This window comes from Mchenga conophoros, linkage group LG1 (assembly GCF_057382185.1).
Source record: "Mchenga conophoros isolate Kocher_MC1m ecotype Shallow Benthic linkage group LG1, M_conophoros_male_GT1.1, whole genome shotgun sequence".
Classification (NCBI taxonomy): domain Eukaryota; kingdom Metazoa; phylum Chordata; class Actinopteri; order Cichliformes; family Cichlidae; genus Mchenga; species Mchenga conophoros.
The window spans coordinates 41,456,904-41,477,910 of NC_140526.1; the positions used below are offsets into that span (position 1 = coordinate 41,456,904).

A 21,007-nucleotide genomic window follows, 5' to 3' on the forward strand; every position below is an offset into this window, starting at 1 on the left:
ATCAAGATCAAAATTAAGAAATCATCTTAACCACACAAGTACCTGAGTTAGGTTCAGCCAGTGTCCTATTACAGTCACTGGTAATTTTAATCTTACCAGGTTCCTGACCCCGTCTGAGGCAGGAAGTCTTTTCCTCCACAAAACCAAATTAGGTCAGCACAGGTATGGTTCACATGCAAACAGTCATAGTATAAAATCTTTGAATCTTTAAACATTTGACTCAGTTTTCTCTGAGTAAAACTGCAATAGCAATTTCTGGTGATGTTCAGTAACAGTCTTGAAGTATCAAGGAGACAGTCGTGTTCTATAATGTGCAAAACCAGAGCTATGAATTTGACCCTCTAACATGTGTACGCTGTTCAAATGCCAATGCTGCAAAACAGAAAAAAAAACAAAAAACAGAAAAAACAAAAACTGCAATTATTCCAATTAAAAAACTGAAAAAGAAGATCTCAAACTGCTTCTCTGTTCAGTCGTATTTTGTATATCGACTCTTCTTAGAATAATGAAAGTGTCACAGTCGACAGCAGGGACTCAAGCGCAGTGCAGGTTGATGTTCCAAACACAGTTTATTTACAACACCGGTGCAGAATATGTACAATGAGGGGAAAATCCAGGGTTCCAAAGGTCCAAAGGGAAGCTCTCTCACACTCGCTCTCGCCTCCACGTCCAAACTCACACACGTCCACGCAGCAGGAAGGCCACAGGTCCGGGGAGGAAAACTATCACACAACAGAGGGAAATTACTCAAAGGTCACAAAGTACTTAAGCATAGATTCACGGGAGCTGAGAGGATCACTAACGTGTCTCAGCCATCCAGCCACGAGAAGATCTGCGTCCCAGCCTCAAATAGTGGACAGGTAACGACAGCTAATCGCGAACAGGTGTGTGGGCCAAGGGCGGAGCCCACAGTGAGCTCCGCCCAGGCAGAGCAGTGAAGGAGAGAGAGAGAATACAAAACACATGTAGCCCTGCAGGGCCGGCTGGGCAGTCACGGGGACCATGACAAAAAGGTAATGCACTGTTGCTGGGTTTTTTAAAATTTTAGTATGATTAAAATACGTCATTTTAATTCACGTGTAAATGGACTGGTTCTTATGTAGCGCTTTTCTACTCTTCTGAGCACTCAAAGCGCTTTATACAACTTTTGCATTCACCCATTCACACAAGCACGTTTTTCTAAGTGCTTTCTAGCTGACATTCATACACATTCATACTCCGATGGATGCATCGGAGAGCAGTTTGGGGTTCGTATCTTGTAGAATGGACCCTTTTATACTTAAAGCTTAAAATAAATAGACATCAAGAGAGGAAGGCAGTGCAAATAAATGCAAACACAGCTTCTCGCGACACTCATGCTTTAATGGATGTCAGTGTAAACTATTTCTGTCAGATTTAACCTGACAACCTGAATTTTGTGTAATTACCATACAAAACTTAACACAAGTATTAAAAAAAGTCTTTTTCATAGTTTCATCGAAATGATTTTATGTGCACGGCGCTCGAAAATCTGTCAAATGTTTCAGTACGACTCTGCTAAGCTACGAAGCCGCACCGCTTGATGGATTGTCGGAGCATTACGGCTATCGTAGGCGGAGCCTCGCGGAGTGATACGTACTGTGCTTCAACATGATATTACCGTATTGTGTGTGTATAACCTCTTTTTACGTTTTGTGGATATTATACATGGTTATGCTGAGGATATGTCGGCCAGTTTCCACTGGAAATGCCTTTTGGTTAAACTGTCAGCGAGGAATTTGCACTGTTACATGTTTATATAACATTAATGCACATAAAAAACAGCTGCTTGTTTAAGTGAAAATACATTGATGGTTTTTTTTTTGCATGAATAAAGTTGTGGAGTTGTAAAGTATTTTGTCTCGTGTGAAGTATATATTTTTGGTCACATTGCCCTGCCCTAGTGGCATGTGTACCCTTGGAGGAAAGCTCTGAGCTTGTTCGATCTGTGTCTGAGATCTTGTGAAATATTTTTGTGGTAGGCCTCCCTTGTCTTCTAAAACTCCACCTGTCACCATGATGAGTGGGGCTTGCATGGGTGGTGCTCAGGAGTTACACTTTATTTTGTGGAAGTGAACTTGCTGACAAAGATGGAAATAAAAGTGGAGCCTTATGTTCGGGCTCTGTAGCTGCTGGTCTGACCTCAGTTGCTTTGAGACACTGGCTTTGTGTTTGTGTTGATTCTGCCTCTTCCCTTTAACAACTGTTCGACACAGTATTGGTATTGTCATCGGAAGAGCTCTTGTTTTATTCACGTCAACTTTCCTTGAGCCCCAGGTTTTCACGTGTTCCTCTCTTGCTTTTTGATGTAGGGCTTTTGTTGCATCATTAGTTGGGACTTGTGTTTCTGGATCGGTGAAAATCAATCCTCCTTTTCCCCATTTGTTTTCCATACTTCATCTTGGGGTCTTTCTAATTTTGTCTGTTTCTTGTTCTTTACAAAGCCCTTCAGCTGTCTCATATTGCTGGGAGATTGTGGTTCTTCTTCTTTAAGTTTTGCAAGAAGTCAGTATTCTTTATTCTCTGGTCTCATAATGAATCAAGTATTTCTCTTTTTTATCTCCAAATAATTCTCCATAACACATCCTGTTGACTGAAGGCGCACTTTTCTTTGATCATCTTGACTTGCACCCGACGAGTGTTTCTTAACTGTTCACTTTGTAAATAAAACCTTGATCAGACTCTGTCGCCAACATAGAGATGGACAGCTGAAAACACAATGGCTGAGGAGCACTTAGATAATATTGGCTGGTCCTTGAGTTTAATGATATGCTCAGGGGAACACCAGAACAAGCCAAAGTGTTGGCCATTAGAAACATTGAACTGGGCAAATACTGATGTTACTCTTACACTGGCGGTATGAATAAACATGTGATGTGACACAACACACCACATGGCACAATCTGAAAGAATTTCATCTGAATCTGACAACAATAACAATTTAATTCAATGGAATTCGCTTTATGATCAACTGAAACTGAGAACATTTCAATACACAGACCATAATGTTGTGGACTTGGAAATCGATGTAGACCCAGAAAATAATTTCTTCTACAACATCAGCAACAACCGCTGCTACTTCACTGATGAACAGTGTAGTCACACCATCAACACGGAAAACAAATGATCAATAATCCATTTAATAGCAGAAGTCTATGTGGCAGTTTCAATAATATAAAGCAATATTTTAATCAATTCACAAAACCATTTGGAATTATTGCCATATCTAAAACATGATCAATGCAGAGAAACGACTGGATTTTGAACTGGAGGGGTTGAAGTTAATTATAAGGTGGTGAAAAGTATGACAACTACAATTGATAACTTATTAGAATGTATATAACAACTGAAGTTTATGAGGAAAAAGTGAAAAATGTAATAATTAGCTGTTTATATCGAGCACCAGGCTCAAGCATACATGTATTTAATGACTTCATAGAAGAAATGTTCTCAAAAACAAATCAAAAGTTATGTTTATCATGGTGATTTTAACAATGATCTGCTGAATGCGAATAAGCATAAAATTACCAATGAATTTTAAACACTATATACAGTCTGAGGTTACATCCTAAAACAACCAGGCCAAGCAGAATTACACCTCACTGTGCCACCTTAATTGACAATATTTTCACTAACAACATGGAAAACAACATTGTGAGTATATTATTATTTAATGGCATCAGTTTTTATGTATTTTAAAGGGCAGAGAGCCTTTCAGCCTACCACAGCTGCGTTTGGTTGACTCTGTGGAATCCTTTAAAAAGCAGTTAAAAGTTTCTGTTTAAACAAGCCTTCTGTTGATCAATGCTGTTTATTTATTTATTTGTTTGTTTGTTTTTACATTTATCCCTTTGTATTGTCTATTTTATTACTTCTCTGTTTATTTTAACCTTTGTGTGCTGTGCTTTGCAACTGCCTGTCTATGAAAAGTGCTTAATAAATAAACTTTAGTTACTTACTGTAATCATGCAGAGCAGTGGTCCCCAACCCCCGGGCCGGTCCATGAGTCGTTGGTACCGGGCCGCGAGAGTTGAGGCTCGGGGGTGAAATTTGTGGTTTTCAGGCTTTTCATCTGTTTTTATTGTTTTTTTATTTATCATTTTTATTGTTAACGTGGTTTTCCTGTGTGTCAATCTTTTTTGGGGGGGGGGGGGGGAATCTCCACGTGTGTGTGTGTGTGTGTGTGTGTGTGTGTGTGTGTGTGTGTGTGTATACAATTAACCTCATTTATTTTAATTCTTTCTTTTATCTGTTTACATTATACCCCTGTTCAGCACTGTGGCTGAGACTTGATGTCTTTTAAATGTGCTACACAAATAAAGCTGACTTGACTTAACTTGACTATTCCATCTGGAGAACCACCAAGCAGCCCACTGTTGGATAAAAACAGTCTCCTCCTTGATAACTGCTCCAGTAGAGTCAGTATACAGCTGCTTGGCCTTCGGTTCATAAAGGATCCCCCAATCACATGCCTTTGGGGATGAAAATATCTCTTAGTCATAAATGCTTCTTAGAAGCACAGACCCCTTTTTACTAACAACTTACTTTACATCCTTTTGTCAGGTTCTACCGGCCAAGCAGAGTCTTAAATAATGAAGGAGGGTATGAGCTCCCCTGGAGTGCACCCACGACCAAACCAAAGTTGCTAGCTGTGATAGTCTTCTTGCAATATACCAGCCTTTTATAAAGAAACACAAATTAGGAGACACAGTTCACTAAAATTTCTTGCTTAACACCTAACAGAATTAATTTATTACCACAATGCATTCTTTGTTTGTCCAACTGTTGCTTCCTCAACCTGTTTCTTCTCTTCCTCGGTCGCAGCCAGTGACGACAGTACATAACTGGCCTTGTCTTCTGCTTGGGCTAAATCCAAGTTCCTCAGCACTGCATCGAATTTCTTGGCTTTTTAAAGCAAAAGGATTTTAAAAGTTTTAATGGGACCAAGCCATTTTGACCACAGAGTAGACAAAGTCGAGTACAAAGCATACAAAATACATATAAAATTAAAGTGGGGATAGTGGAGATGAACAGTCTGATGTCTGTAGTTTACATACATGTAAAGGCAGAAATTAGGGACATACAGTTTTTATTCATAAACACCCCAAAGAAAAAACATTCTAACAATCAGTACCTTCCTGGTTCAAAGCACTCTCCAGGTCACAAAGTGTGGTTATCCACTAAAACCATTCCACCGTGTACTGAATGTAAAAAAGTGTCACCCAGTTTAATTGGTCTCAGACTGCCTCAAAATACCTCAGAATATGAGAATTCAAAACTATTTTTATGTCTCTCAGATTGAACCAGTCAGATTGAGCCGGATATTATATGCTCTGGCCATTGAGTCCCATCTAAACCAACCCAGACAGAGCCTCACGGGGTTGACCTTTTGTGGGAGAAAAAGGCCACAGTGAGTTTGTCACCATATGCTGATGATGTAAAAGTCTTTATGACCGGGCACAATAAAATCAGCACTCAGAAATTAGCATTATATGAACCAGCTTCTGTTGTTTAGGTCAGCTGGTCAAAATGTGTTGGCCTTTGCCAGAAGAGTGGATTAATAAAGTGAAACCAAAAATGCCAGCTCTGCTACAGTGGGACAGGGAGGGGATGAAATGTTTAAGTGTGTTTCTGGGAAGGGATGACTTCCAGATGAAAAAAATTGGAAGGGTTTACTAAAAACTGGTGAGATCTGCTGGACCCAAGCCCACTGCTTGTCTCGTGGGTGCCTCTATATGACATACAGCTGTCTTATAGAGGGAGGACCTTGGGTTTTAATAACTGCGCAAAGCAGTTATTAAAACCATGTGAGGAGCATTGACTATGACAACAATCTGTAGAGCCAGGAACCAAATAATGACCATCTACAGCATTGGCGTCAAACTCCAGTCCTTTAGGGCCAGTGTCCTGAAACTTACAAGTGTCCCTGCTACCACACACCTCAATAATATTAGTAGGTCATTTGCAAGACTCTATAGAACACTGTAGATCAGGGTGCTGAGGTGGCAATTCAACCACTGAATTCATGTTACAGCTGCTCATGAGTGAATGAACATGGTGCAATAAAAAGTACATTTTTCTAAACGCTTACATTATTCTCCAAGAAGGCTGGGTACTCAAGACCGGTTCCCCCGACCCAAAGGCGCTGGGAACAAACCTTCTCATCCACAGGGAGAAACCCCAATGTACAGGCAGCAGAGGGGATACTAGGATACCTACCCCAGCCTGCTGCCTCTCACCTAGGGCAACTGTAGACTGAGACAGAGTCCAGCCGCTCTCTCGGAGACTGGTTCCACAGCCTAAGTCATGCGTTGAGGTGAGCCAGACTATATCTAGCCGGTACCTCTCAACCTCACGCACTAACTCAGTAACCCTATCCTGGGCAGGGTGAATTGTTCCCTTGGTTGTATACTCGTAGGAGTCTTTTCGGTCTTTGTCTTATCCCTCACAAAGGACAAAATTGCAATGGGACACCCTACCAGGTGGGCAAAGGCCCCCCAACAACCTAGCCCCTGGGATCCCTGGGACACACAAACCCCTCCATCACAATAAGTGCTTAATAATAACAATTCCATGTATCCAAGTGGAACCTATTTAAACCAACGTGAAAAGTGATTCCTTTATTTGTGCTGTACTGGAGCAGAGCTAACATTTTAGCAGAATGCCATACATACATAGTGACATAGTGATGAGAATAACGGCATTATTAGTAACGCCGTTACTAATGCTGTAAATGTTTCAGCTTTCAGTAACTAGTAATCTAATTAATTACTATTTCTATCATTACAACGCTGTTACTGTTATTAACAAGGTGCAGATGCGTTACTACTGTTTTTTTTACTTTTTCAATACACTGTTGAAGCTGTCTTCAGCTTATTCAGAGTTAGGGGTTGAAACAATCACACGTGTGCTGCTGATTGGCTGAGAAAGAAAAGTAATCATGTTAAACAAATCACATGACTTCTTTAAGGTGACATAGTAACAAGATGCTATGTCAGCCGAAGACAAGCCCGAGTCTCTATTTTTGTGTTAAAAGTGTGGACTTCAAACTATATACCTGTTTTTTAAATTGTGTTGATAGGCCACGTAAAACCAGTCATGATAAAAAATATATACCAGCGGTCCCAACCCCCGGGCCTCGGACCGGTACCGGTCCATGAGTCGTTTGGTGCCGGGCCGCGAGAGTTGACGTTCAGGTGTGAAATGTGTGGTTTTCGGGGTTTTTATCGGTTTCCAGCGTTATTTTGTTATCGTTTTTATCATTAACTCGGTTTTCCTGGGTCTTTTCATGTGTGTTATGAATAAATTTTCTTTTTTTCGGTACCGGTACTAGTTTCATTTTGTTGTATTTATCCACGACACCTTAAAGTCCGTGAAAATATTGTCGGGCATAAATCGGTCCGTGGCGCAAAAAAGGTTGGAGACCGCTGATATATACAATGTTTTTTCCTGAATACTATTGATGTGTTTACTGTGTAAGGATAGCGCTTGTGACCAAAAAAAAGAAGTACCATACTGACCAATCAAAAATGATTTGGCAACATGGCAGGAAGAGGGGAAAGTTCTAGGAGCAATGGCAGCGAGAGAGAGAGCAAAAGAAAGAGAGAGAGAGTTTTGAGATGTGAGATATTTGTGACCTTTAGCGTGTTTGGATTGTGTAGTTAGTGTGTAGTGTAGTTGATATTTTTTTGTGTGTGTGTCAGAACAATGAGGCGACTGCTGATTGTCACAGTTGCTGCCAAAAAGCCACCAAAGTCAGATTACAGTGTAAACGGTGTCTCCAGGTGGAAAACAGGAGTGATACACCTCCTGCTGTCAGGCCTGCAGGTACCACGCTTGTGATGAGGTCCACTATCTCATAGTGGACAGAAATTATTTTTTGGAGTGGCACAAATCATTTTGTGGCATCTTATTTGATGTAGAACAGCTGATTGTTCTGTAAATAGTTTGAAATAGTTATTTTAAAAATCCTTGGGTGCATTTTTAGGTGAATAGCTGCAAAAAACTTTGTTGTTTACAAAACTTGTTCATAACTTCTTACAGTTTATAATTTATCTTTGCATTTCAAGTTAATGATTCATTAAACATGTTTGTGGTTCTTACAGTAAAAATATAACCTTTTTCTACTCTGATTTTATGTTTTTGGTCATTTTACGTACACCAATAGTTACTTTTCCTAGTAATTAGTTACTTTTATAATATTGTAACTGAGTTACTAACCCAGTTACTTTTTTGAAAAAGTAACTATTAACCAAAACTAATTACCTTTTCATAGTATTTTGCCCAACACTGATACATACATTCTTACATGCGTTCCCTCATCATTCATCCGCAGAATAAAATGAAACAGCAAATATAAAAGTCTAAATACAGTTGTGCTAAAAAGGATGTTGCATTTGTCGTTAGGTAACAGCCATCGAGTGTAAGTGATATTGATTATTGTAATATGTTATGCTAGTGTTTTATTTACCTTATATTTTAAAAAGTTATCATTAAACTATTCACAATTAGAGGAATTTTGCAGATATTGAACATTTTAGCAGGCGTACAAATCTGTTGAACAGTTCTCCCAATTCTAGAAGTTTGGTCCAGGCAATATCAGGCTCTTTTTCTACAAAACACTACATCTCTTTATTATTATTGTTATTATTATTATTATTATTATTATAAATGATCAAAGTGTTCGTGTTTAAGTACGGCATCTTTTCAAATCAAAGACACTGAATCTAAGATAATTAAGTTTTAAAATGTTTATTTGGAAGTTTTTTCATAGGATGTAGTTATTTTTTAAATGGTTTGTACATACTTCTGGCGTACTGTTTTTAAATTTAGTCTTCCTTTTGTGGTAGGAAGGAAGAAAGAAAGCAGTTCAAGAGTTCAAGAGAATGAGGAGGGTCGTGGGAAGAGAGATGCCATACGCCTGCACGAAGTCTACACTCTGGAGACAGTGGTGGTAGCAGATTCGGACATGGTCCAGTACCATGGTGGTGAGGCAGCACAGAGGTTCCTATTGACTGTTATGAATATGGTAAGATTTTTAGAATCAAACGCTGTTTTTGACTTCCCTCACTTGAGTTTAAGTCAAACCGAAACTGTTTATTCAAATACATATAAGTGTTTATTTAAATACAGAGACTGATGCATTTCTAAACCAGTAAAAATGTTGAAAGAAGTTACTCTGTATTTAATATGTGAGCATTTAAGTCAACTTCATTAAAAAACCATCACATGGTAGCAGTAGCAATAACTTTTTTTAGTGTTTGCCAGTATAACTGTCTTAAAGTTATACTGAAATTTGCAATTTCAGCCTTCTTGTGTACTGTTTGGTCTCATACTTACAATACTACCTCGGAAACCCAGTGCACTTTAAATACAGATCGATTTTCCTAAATTCTTATACAATTTTGTTGCAGAGGGACTGAAGCCTATCACATTATCATCAGGCGACTTTACACACTCGAGTGTGTTACCCTTATACTCACAACATTAATGCAGGCAACTACACTCTCTTACACTTAGAGCCAATTTAGAATCACCAGTTAACATGACAAGCTAGTTGTGTGTTTGCACCACTGCACAATAATGCTGCTCATAACCAAATTAACAAACCCCAAACCTTTTAAAATACATAACCAGTTAATATCTGTTTAGGCTATGTTAGGTAGAGTTGTTTAATTTATGTCTATAGAAAAGTGTGATGTTGATGTCAACTATCTAATCCAAGTGGATTAAAATATTCATTTGCAATAGTCAGTTTGTTTATTTGCATTAGCAGGTTATCCATCCATTCATGCATTATTTCTAATGGATGTTATCAGAAAATTGTCCCATAAATTTTGACATTCACTCAAGTATGTTGATGATTTTTTTCCTTTATATGACCTTTCACATGGTTCAGTTGTACTAATTCTTTCTTTCAGGTCTACAATATGTTTCATCACCCAAGTCTCAGCGTTAGACTAGACATTCGAGTCACCAAGCTGATGCTGCTTTACAACCGCCCAGTAAGTCTGACATTTCGCCTTCTTTGACCCACATTAAAATTGCTTTCAACCCTAACAACCTGAGTTTCATAGGTTTGTGAGATTACCTCTCTCTGAGGTGTGTGTGTGTGTGTGTGTGCGCGTGCGTGCGTGCGTGCGTGCGTGCGTGCGTGCGTGCGTGCGTGCCTGCGTGCGTGCGTGTGTGTGTGTGTGTGTGTGTGTGCGTGCGTGTGTGCGTGCGTGTGTGTGTGTGCGTGCGTGCGTGCCTGCGTGCGTGCGTGTGTGTGCGTGCGTGCGTGTGTGTGTGTGTGCGTGCGTGCGTGCGTGCGTGTGTGTGTGTGTGTGTGTGTGAGAAAAGAAATTTAAAAATCCCCTTTTTCTCTTTCAAAACAATCTGCCAAACTTTACAGGCTTTTTTTCTAAATTTCATCTATGCAAAGATTTATTCTCAAGGTGTGCCTTGTGTGCATCCTTTCAGTGTGTTAAAATTGCTTTATGATGACATTTCTTTCACTTTTATAACCTTGTTTTCTTAAAATGTGGTGTACTATGTATACAATTCAATGATTACATATAGTGTAACTCACTATTTTTGATTCCAGTTCGCACAAAGACAACAAATGGCAGCAAAATTATTTATTTTACACATGTTGGGATATTGTATTTGTTTTAAATGTTATGTACTTATGTGGTATGTAGCTTTTGTTGCCATGATGCCAGGTCTCTCTTGGAAATGAGATTTTTAATCTCAATGAGATTTTTACCTGGATAAATAAAGGACTAATAAAAAAGCACACATACTGTAGTCCAGCGGGTGTGTTGGTTGGTTGTTTGCTGCTAATAGACGTACATTAGTTTATGTAAGCTAATTAATAACCAAAGCCAAAACTAAATGGAATATAAAGAGACTAAAACTATAATTCGGTTTCGGGGGTCACTTTGGTATTCCCCCTGGCTGCAACAACAAGTTTCATGTTAACAAATGAAGAATATGCCGTCCACTTTCAGTTCTGTCCAAGTGGGTCTTCCGTTGTTTGGCTAGTGTTAGAATTTATTTTTATCTTTAAGGCTATATACCTCATAATTTGCATCACACATATGGTTTATCCTAATGTATGTAATATCAGGTAGTTTTGAATGCAGACTGTTACACTATGACCCCCTGTCAGGTATGTGGGTGAGGGTTGTGATACATACAAGAAAACAGGGCCATAAATTCTGGTGTTTGGGAATGCATTCCTCCCACCTTCTACAGGCCTGACCAGAGGACAAGAGGCAGTTGCCATGGTGATGGCATTGTTGCATGCAAAAGTTTCATCTCTATAAAAGGAGATGTTCAGAAATGTGTAGAAGTTGAAACGTGAGCCGTACATGAGGTCTAAAGGCTTTCCTCCAACTTTTGACCAATCATCTTAACATACATACAGATAAGATAAGATAAGAACTTTATTTATCCTGAGGGAAATTATTTTGTCTGCCTAGGTGTACCAGCCTTTTGTCTCTGAGCCAGAGAGATGGAGGTCCATGGCGGCATGTAAAAGTAATCTGAAATCCGTTTGATAATAAATTGGGAAAACTTGTAATTTGAGCATATTTGTTTTCTCTCTCATAAAAAAACAGACAATTCTGCACCCAACATGGGGCTTGATTGAGTTGAGGAGAAGATCACCATTGGCGAGCAGAATCGGAGCGATGTTGATTTGAGCCTCGCCAGATATTCTGAACCGAGCCTAGCTGGTTGCTCGTGAAAGAAAATGGGCCTAATGAAAAGGTAGGCAGGATTGCTGTTATTGAAGCATAGTTTTAACACTAGTGGCATTGAAATGGAAAAATCTACCTGTTAGCTGTAATGCTCAGGTTTGTAAAGCACTCTCCTCCACAGTGTAAATAAGTATAGCGTTGAGCAGAATCTTTTTGAGTCCCCAGACCAACAACCTGGTGTCTGACACTCTAAATTTAGTAAAAAGGGGTCACTCGCTCACATTTGGGCTTTGCTTTTCTTCACTTCTAATATGAAGTAATCCATTCAGGGACATGACTTGAGGGATAAAAAAGGTCTTTAAAAAAGTCGTGGCATCTTTTCCTCTGAGTCTGTTTTTTGTTTTGCTTTTTTCATCGCATACATCAACGTCTTTTCTTTCCCAATCCTGCTTCAGTAAGAAACATAGTTATGTTTGTGGTGTGATTTGCATGTAGTAAGCTGTTATGTTGTTGTGTTTAAGATTATTGTATTGCATAAAATACTGCTTATGGCATCAGCTCAGTACACGCGACCAGACCAGAGTCTCCAGCTTGTCGGTCCCACGAACCACCTGATTCAAACAGGCTCTCGTCCACACAGTGCTCATTTATAAAGTGCTTTACAAACCTAAATATTACAGCTAACAGGTGGATTTCCCTGTGTCTGTGTAGGTAGTCAAACATCAAAGAAGCACTTACTGCTAAAGAGACAGACTGAAATCATTGGTTTCTTAACATAAAACTCATTGTTGCAGCCAGGAGCAGTGGAAACGTGACCTCCTTAGACTGCTTTTTTAGTTTTAGTGTCCTTATTTTTCCCCTGAGTTGTTGGTGCTTTTGTTAGTTAACTAATATGAACTAATGTTTGTCAGTTGAACCCAATCAATCAACCACCCAACCCAGTGACATCACATCGTGTACTGGCATAAGATGGTGCTAAGCATGTTCTTAAAAACCTTAAAAAGTAAGTACTTAAAGTTAAAGTGAAAATGAAACACTACATTTATAAAAGTCTAAGGAGCTTGCAAAGAAAAGCGTCTGGACTTCTTTAAGTTGCTTGAAGACGTTTCACCTCTCATCCGAGAAGCTTCTTCAGTTCTAAGGTCAAATGGTGGAGAGTCCCAGATATAAACCTAGTGGGAGTTTCCCCCCACAGAGGGACAAAAGGACCCCTTGATGATCCTCTAACTGCCTGAGCCAAGGTGGGAAACTGGGTGTGGGTCCCAATCAGCCAGAGTTTCGGGTGTGTTCATTGTGAAACCTGGCCCCACCTTATCATGCGAATTCCTGAGGTCAGATGGCCCAGAACGGCAAACTCAACATCGAAGTTTACCGGAAGCGCACACACACGGACCAGTACCTCCTCTTTGACTCCCATCACCCTCTGGAACACAAACTTGGAGTAATCAGGACCCTACACCACCGGGCAGAACATGTTCCCTCTAAGCCTGAAGGGAAAAAGAAGGAACACACACATGTAAAGGAAGCACTCAAAACGTGCGGCTATCCTAAATGGGCGTTCATAAAGTCAGCAAAGAGGCACAGAAAAGAAGACCAGACACCAGCGAGGGAGGAAAAGAAGGACAGACGCAACAACATTGTCATCCCCTATGTACCCGGTGTATCAGAGAAACTCAGGAGTTTTCTCCAAGCATGACATCCCGGTGCATTTCAGACCCAGCAACACGCTCAGACACAAACTGGTTCACCTGAAAGACAAAACTCCAAAACACAAACTTAACAATGTGGTGTATGCTGTACAGTGCAGCGAGGAATGCTCAGACCTCTACATCGGAGAGACCAAACAGCCACTTCACAAGCGCATGGCACAACACAGAACAGCCACCTCCACAGGACAAGACTCAGCAGTCCATCTGCATCTAAAGGTCAAAGGTCACTCTTTGAGGATGCCAATGTTCACATTTTGGACAGAGAGGACAGATGGTTTGAAAGAGGAGTGAAAGAAGCCATCTAAGTCCACTGTGAGCGACCATCTTTGAACAGAGGCGGGGTTTACGACACCAACTCTCTGCCATCTATAATCCAGTTTTGAGATCCCTTCCCAGACGCCTTAACGCCCACTCACATCCTGGGCCATCTGACCTCAGGAATTCACATGATAAGGTGGGGCCAGGTTTCACAATGAACACACCCGAAACTCTGGCTGATTGGGACCCACGCCCAGTTTCCCACCTTGGCTCAGGCGATTTGAGGATCATCAGGGGGTCCTTTTGTCCCTCTGTGGGGGGAAACTCCCACTAGGTTTATATCTGGGACTCTCCACCATTTGACCTTAGAACTGAAGAAGCTTCTCGGATGAGAGGTGAAACGTCTTCAAGCAACTTAAAGAAGTCCAGACGCTTTTCTTTGCAAGCTCCTTTGACTACGATGACCTGGATGACTGAGAACCTTCACAGACATACATTTATAAAAGCCAGTTTAAACCATGCTCGAGCATTGTTAAATACTGTCTGTGAAGCTGAATGTAAGAAATAAGTGCTTAAAATTTAAGTTTAAAAAACATGTTTAGCGCCGTCTTCTGTCATTACAGAATGTTATGTCATGAGGTTGGTTGGTTTGCTGTTTTACATTGGTTTATGTTAGTAAGCTAGAGACAGAATTCACTATGACCATATGCTGTGGAGCCTCTTCTTGTTGTTTAGACATTTTACCTGGATCCCTGTTTAAAGATGTTTTTCGGTCCATCTGTTCTTGTACGCACATGGCTAATCCCTCTCTGGCCTCTGGTTAAGTCCGGTTTACTTCAAGAATGCTGTTATTCACCCTATACTAAAAAAAAGCCCAAACTTGACCCTTCTATTGGTCAGCTATAGACCAATCTCTAAATTACCATTTCTTACCAAGATTATTGATAAGCTAAGCTAACTGCTGCTTTAGATAAATACAGCATTCTTGATAAATTTCAATCTGAGTTCTGTAAAGGACATTCAAAGGAGAGAGCTCTTGTCAGAGTGTCTAGTGACACAGGAAATTGTTCTGTTCTCAACCACTGTATCAACCAAGCGAGATCTGGTGATACAGTGATCACCAGATCTTGACAGGTTGAGGTACTGGGCCAGTGTATCAGGATCTGCCTTACAACTGTTTACTTCATATCTTTCTGATTGTTCTCTTTGTGTGGCTGCTTCCAATTATAGGTCTTCCTTAAGCCATCTTAATTTTGGTGTACCTCAGGGTTCTTTTTTGGGGACCTTACTATTTCTGGTTTACATGATCCCTCTTCAACACATTTTGAGTAGAGGTCTCATATACCTGCTACACAGATGATATTCATTTATACATCCATTTTAAGCCTAATGAGGTATTGAATCTGCATGTCTTACACAAGTGCTTAGGGTTTGTAAAAGTCTGGATGGATAGAACTTTTCTTCAACTTAATCAGGAAAAGCTGAAATTCCTGATTGTGCTCCAGAAGAGCGTAAATTTCAATAATGGAAACTCTTGGTCCGTTAGCCTCTTATGCCAAGTCTTCCATCAGAAACATCGGGGCAAATTTTGAGTCTGGTTTTCCCTCAGATGTTCATGTTCATACTCTGGTTAATTCATGTTTATATTAGTTACAAAATATTGTTAAGCTAAGTAATATTATCCCGCAAACAGACTTGGAAACTGTTATTCATGCTTTTGTTTCTTCAAGATTGGATTACTGTACTGTAAAGCGCTATACAAATACAGGCCATTTACCATTTACCATTCATCATTCACCTGCCTAAACAAAGCATCATTAGACCATCTGCAGATCCAATGAAATTCAGCAGCGAATGAGAAACAAAGTAATTGAGATCTCTTAGTCTGGGAAAGGCTATAAAGTCAAAACATAGAACAGTGATGAACCTTCTCAGGAGTGGCTGGCAGAGCAAAATTACCAGAGTAGTGCAGCGGTGACTTATCCAAGAGGCTACAAAAGACCCCAGAACAATATCCAAAGAACTGCAGCCCTCACTTGCCTCAGTTAAGGTTAGTGTTTATGACTCCATCATAAGAAAGAGACTGAGCAACAATGGAGGTCTAAAATGAAAAAGGAACATAAAGGCTTGTCTCAATTTTGCCGGAAAACATCTTGACGATCCCCTAAACTTTTTTGGAAATACTCTGTGGACTGATAAGATAAAAATTTAACTTTTTGGAAGATGTGTGTCCCTTCTAAAACATCATGGTTATGCAGGGAAGATCCCCAAACAAGTGATCCAAGGAAGCTTCCTTACAGCAGACGGACTCACATGCTGTTCTATCCTCCTCACTGGCCATTGGGTTTTTGAGTAGGTTATCAAAGCACCTATTGGCTTCGCCTTCAGCCATTTTGTTGTGTCAAACCAACTAGCCTAATGACATAATGTTCATTGTGCATAAGTCCCAATTTTTTTTTTCATTATTATCAGAATTAAATTAATTTAGTGTCTTTGTTCTCCAGGAAAAGCTAAAGGTGGGCCATCATGGAGAAAGATCTCTGGAGAGCTTCTGTCACTGGCAGCATCAAGAATTTGGTGGGCCTTGGTACCTTGGTACCAACCATGTTCCCGGTGGAAGAGATGATATCCCTCCAGTGGACAGTGCTGTATTGGTCACCAGGTATGCAGCTATGAACTGTTTTAAAGCTTCTTAGAACTTCACTGTGAGGAAGAGAGCTGCCATGTTATTGAGTCTGACTGTTGTTCCCCGTCAGAGCAAAAACCTGAGCATTATATAAATGTGACTCCGCAGTTCCCCCACTCCCCAGGCCAGACCAGTGCCATAGAAGATGGTGAATAGAAAACTTTGTCTTGTTCTATTAGGGTCCAATCATGTGCTGCCTGATACTTATAGGCAAATACACCAATGTCTTGGCAGCATTTATGTTTGTTTGCTCAGAGATGTGTGAGGTGCAGAATGATAAATACTGAATAACTCCCACTGAGGTGGGGTGAGACAGACAGTGAAGAAGCACGTGCTGTCTTGCCAGTACATGCAGTCAGCAGTGATGACATAATTAAACACTTTTAACCACTGGGTTTCAAATCTTATGTCAGGACCTGCAGAGATGCAATACAATTCAAGTTTGTTGGTAGCATAAAATCAACTTCTGTGAGAGATGCTGAGACATGCTTATGAGCCTTCTGAAGAACAGCTGCCCAAAGAGTGTTATTACCGGCAGCCATTCATATATATACTGGTCCTCAATCATGTCGAAGTTTGAGATGTGACAATGTTTTCTGTTTTTATAACCCTTAATGCCATGAGGTGTAAAATAAGACATCAATCTCTGCACAGAACACATGAAATGGCCTTTCAGAGCAGGTTGCTCAGGAATGTCAGCTGCTCTGATGATGAGTGCGTGGCACCAGAATCTATCCTACATTCAATATCTTTGCCGGTAATAATCAAAGTATAAGTGAGAAAAGCTTCGTGTGAGTATTTTACATTTAGAGCAGAATCCTTCTGCTCTAAATGTTTAATTGTTGTCTGTATCAGTGTAGGTGTCACTTCTGATACCAAGTTGTTGTGGAAATTGAGTGCATTAAAGAGGAGGTTTTATTCTTGCAAGAAGGAGTTCAGTCAGCACAAGGCACTTTGGCGTTGTAGTGAAGAATTCAACTGAACAAAGGAACCGGGCTCTACTTATATAGGGTCCCCCCTAAATCTTTATTACCCTAGTGCCTGTCAGAACGTAACTGCCCAGAGGCAGGAAGCAGGATATCGCTTCATTAAAAGAGATCCCATATACTTGCACTTCTCCGATCGACAGGGTCAAGCATAATGTTGGCACAGGAGAAAGAAAGCTGCATCTTAGTATACAAGCAACAAAATAATCTTCTAGAGTCGTAACATTGATGAATAAGCAGTTCATTTACACAGCCGTCATGTTTGCTTTGTCCACATTGCTGCAGTTAACTACATAAATATACAGCACAGACACATACAACCATACAACGTAGACACACTCATGTCTGATTACACCTTCCTTTCACCAGTAAACCATGCACATTCTCGCTTAGACCGTTTTTAAGTTAGCAGCTCCATTATGAAGGATATCACAGACACTCATATTCATTTGATCAACATCAGTGGTGCCAGCGTCTGCCTCTCTAACACAAGAAACAGTCACACCACCCATTAAGAACGGAAGACTAGGGCTGGGCGATATGACCCAAAATTCATATCTCGATATTTTTTAGCTGGATGGCGATATAAGATATATATCTTGATATTTTTTTTTAAAAGCCATAAGTTAAGAACAAAAAGAGAGTTCTTAGTCACACTGTGTCCCAGATGTCACACGGGCATTTTCTTTACATACAGCGTAGATGTACATGAAGAAATTACTCAAAAATAAATTATCAGCATTTATTTTTTTTTATGATTAATATTTTATTGTACTTTTTAGAACACTACAGTCCACTGCGGAGACAGATTACATCGCATAAAAAAAACATCAGCATAGCAGCAGAACAGTAGAGAATACCAAACCAAAATGAGGGGGGGGCAAACAAAGCAAGAGATAAACAAAAGCATGGAAAGAAAAACAAAAACAACAACAAACAAAAAAGGAAAAAAGAAAAAAAAGAAACAAAAACAGCCAGCCTTTGACTATGTGGGTCTTACTGCATGCCACACTCTGACATCCCTGAGAGTGCTTCATCAGAATTCCAATGACTATCCCACTCTAGGGTCTAGTCTGTTCGTTTTATTCTGGACAGATATGGATCCCACTTCAGATGGAAACTCTCCACTTTATTCAGGAGCCTGTATGAGAGTTGTTCTAGTGCAGCGAGTCTCCCTAGTTGAATATGCCATACAGAGACAGGTGGGGTGGAGGGGGCCTTCCACTGGGAGATAATGAGTTTACGCCCCAGCATCAATGCAGTCTGTACCCACTCAGCAGCCTTAGGTGGAGCATAGTTAAGGAGTGATGGGTCTCCCAACACAAATAGTCTTGGTGAAAAAGGAATATCCCATCGTATGGTTGATTTGATAAAGTCATGTATCTCAGTCCAAAAGATTTGGGTTTTAGGACAGCTCCAAATCATATGGGTCAATGTGCCTACCCCAGTCTGACATCTCCAGCATTCAGGGGACTGAATGAGGTTCGCCCTATACAGTCTGTGTGGCGACCAGTAAATTCGGTGTAGTAATTTAAATTGGATTAGTCTCGTTCTAAGTTCCCTGGACACCTTTTTACTATTCTGCAACATTGCAGTCCATTCCTGATCTGTAAAAGCCACACCAAGGTCAGATTCCCAAGCTAACCGGAGGGCAGGTAGTCCTTTACTCGTGCCCGTAACAAGCATTGAGTAATATTTAGAGACTTCACGACCCCCCCCCAAAGATTTTTTTGATGTAGCTGAGATATTCAATATTTGGAGGTGGTGTGGAGGAGGAACCAAAGGTTTTGAGCAATACGTGCCGGAGCTGCAAGTACCTCCAAAACTGACTTTGTGGCAACTGAAACTGTGCTTTAAGGTCGTTGAAGGACTTGAGAATCCTCCCCTGATACAGGTCTCCGAGAACAAGTATCCCTCTCTGGACCCACAGTCTCCAGAAAAACGGCGATTTATTAATGCAGAGTTTGGGATTGAGCCATATGGAAGCCTCAGTGTGAAGGTGGGAGTTAAAATTTAGTAGCAAGGCCACCTTCTTCCAGACCGTCTGCAGGAAAGAAAGAATGGGGTGGGTTTGTATATCTGGTGGGAGCTTGGTGGTTAAAATGTGCATCGGAGGGAGTGGTGAGCACAAAGTACTCTCCAGACTAAGCCATGGGGGGGCTCGTTCTGGAGGGAGGGCCAGTGAACCATGTGTCTCAGACTGAAAGCATAATGGTAAAATAGTAGATTTGGGACCCCCAGGCCACCCGACTCCACTGGCTGCTGTAGCTTTTTAAGCTTTATTCTAGGGCGTCTGTTATTCCGTATGAATTGGTTGCATAATCTGTCAAATTGATGGAAATATTTTGATGGGATTTTTAGCGGGAGTGTTTGTAGTAGGTAATTAAATTTTGGAGCACAATTCATTTTGATGATGTTAACTTTACCCCAAAGGGTGAGGAACAAAGGGGACCATCTAATTATGTCGGTTCTGAACTTGTCCAATAGAGGTTCAAAATTAGCCTGGACTATGTTGTGTAACAAACGGGGGAATGTAATGCCTAAGTATTTAATACCAGTCTGAGGCCAGCTGAAATCCCCCGGCTGGAACAGGGTTTTGGGGCAGAAGGCTGTCAGAGGGAGCGCTTCAGACTTTGACCAATTTACTCTATATCCTGATATATTAGAGAACCGGTTAATAATTCTCAAGAGAGCAGGTAGAGATCGTTCTGGCTGTGATATTAGGACCAGGCCGTCATCAGCATAGAGCATCAATTTGTGGTTATTATTGTGGACCTGGATACCTGGAAAATCAGGGTCTCTACGTATTGTCGCTGCCAGAGGCTCTAAAGCTAAAGCAAAAAGCAGAGGACTCAGTGGGCAGCCCTGTCTTGTACCCCTGTGGAGGTCGAAGGACTGTGATATAATACGGTTCGTTAGTATTGATGCTCTCGGATTGTTGTAGAGAAGTTTGACCCACCTTATGAATTTTGGGCCAAAGCCAAATGCTTCCATTACACAAAATAGAAAACGCCACTCCACCCTGTCGAATGCTTTCTCTGCATCTAGGGAGAGGGCTATAGCTGGAGAAAAGTCCCCCGTAGAGGATTTATCCTGGGTTGCCCACATAATATCAATTAGGCGTCTAATATTATCGGCAGAGCAGCGAGTCCGAATAAAGCCAACTTGGTCGGGGTGTATTAAGTAAGTCATGACCTTATCTAATCTGGTTGCTAGTAACTTGGCTAAAATTTTGCAATCACAATTGATCAAGCTTATTGGCCTGTAACTCTTACAGTCAAGCGGGTCTTTGTTTTTCTTTAAGACAAGGGAAATAAGTGCCTCTGACAGTGTTGGTGGCAGGCTGCCCTTATCCAGGGCTTCCTCAAACATTTGCAGGAGTAAAGGGGAGAGCTCCTCTGCAAAGTTCCTGTAAAACTCTGCTGTAAACCCATCCAACCCAGGGGCCTTGTCAATTGGGAGATTTTTGATTACCCTTAAGATCTCTTCCTTTGAAATTGGGGCGTCCAGGGAGTCCACCTGTGTCCTAGAGAGAGTTGGGAGGTTGAGGGGGGAGAGAAAACTGTTAATTTCCTGAGAGTTTGCTTGTATTTCTGAGGAGTAGAGTTGCATATAGAAATCTCTGAAGGCTTCATTCACTTCAGAGGGTTTTGACACCATAGTGCC

At 40.7% G+C, this 21,007-nt stretch overlaps 1 protein-coding gene across 1 annotated transcript in view; it reads left to right on the forward strand.

The window, feature by feature from the left end:
- Positions 1-21,007, forward strand: part of adamts17 (ADAM metallopeptidase with thrombospondin type 1 motif, 17) — a 98,289-nt gene that overhangs the window by 14,711 nt on the left and 62,571 nt on the right. Inside the window, exons 4-6 of the mRNA XM_085278698.1 lie at positions 8,868-9,046; positions 9,939-10,022; positions 16,174-16,331. Of these exons, the coding sequence (XP_085134824.1) occupies positions 8,868-9,046; positions 9,939-10,022; positions 16,174-16,331 (421 nt within the window). The remainder of the gene's footprint in view (positions 1-8,867; positions 9,047-9,938; positions 10,023-16,173; positions 16,332-21,007) is intronic.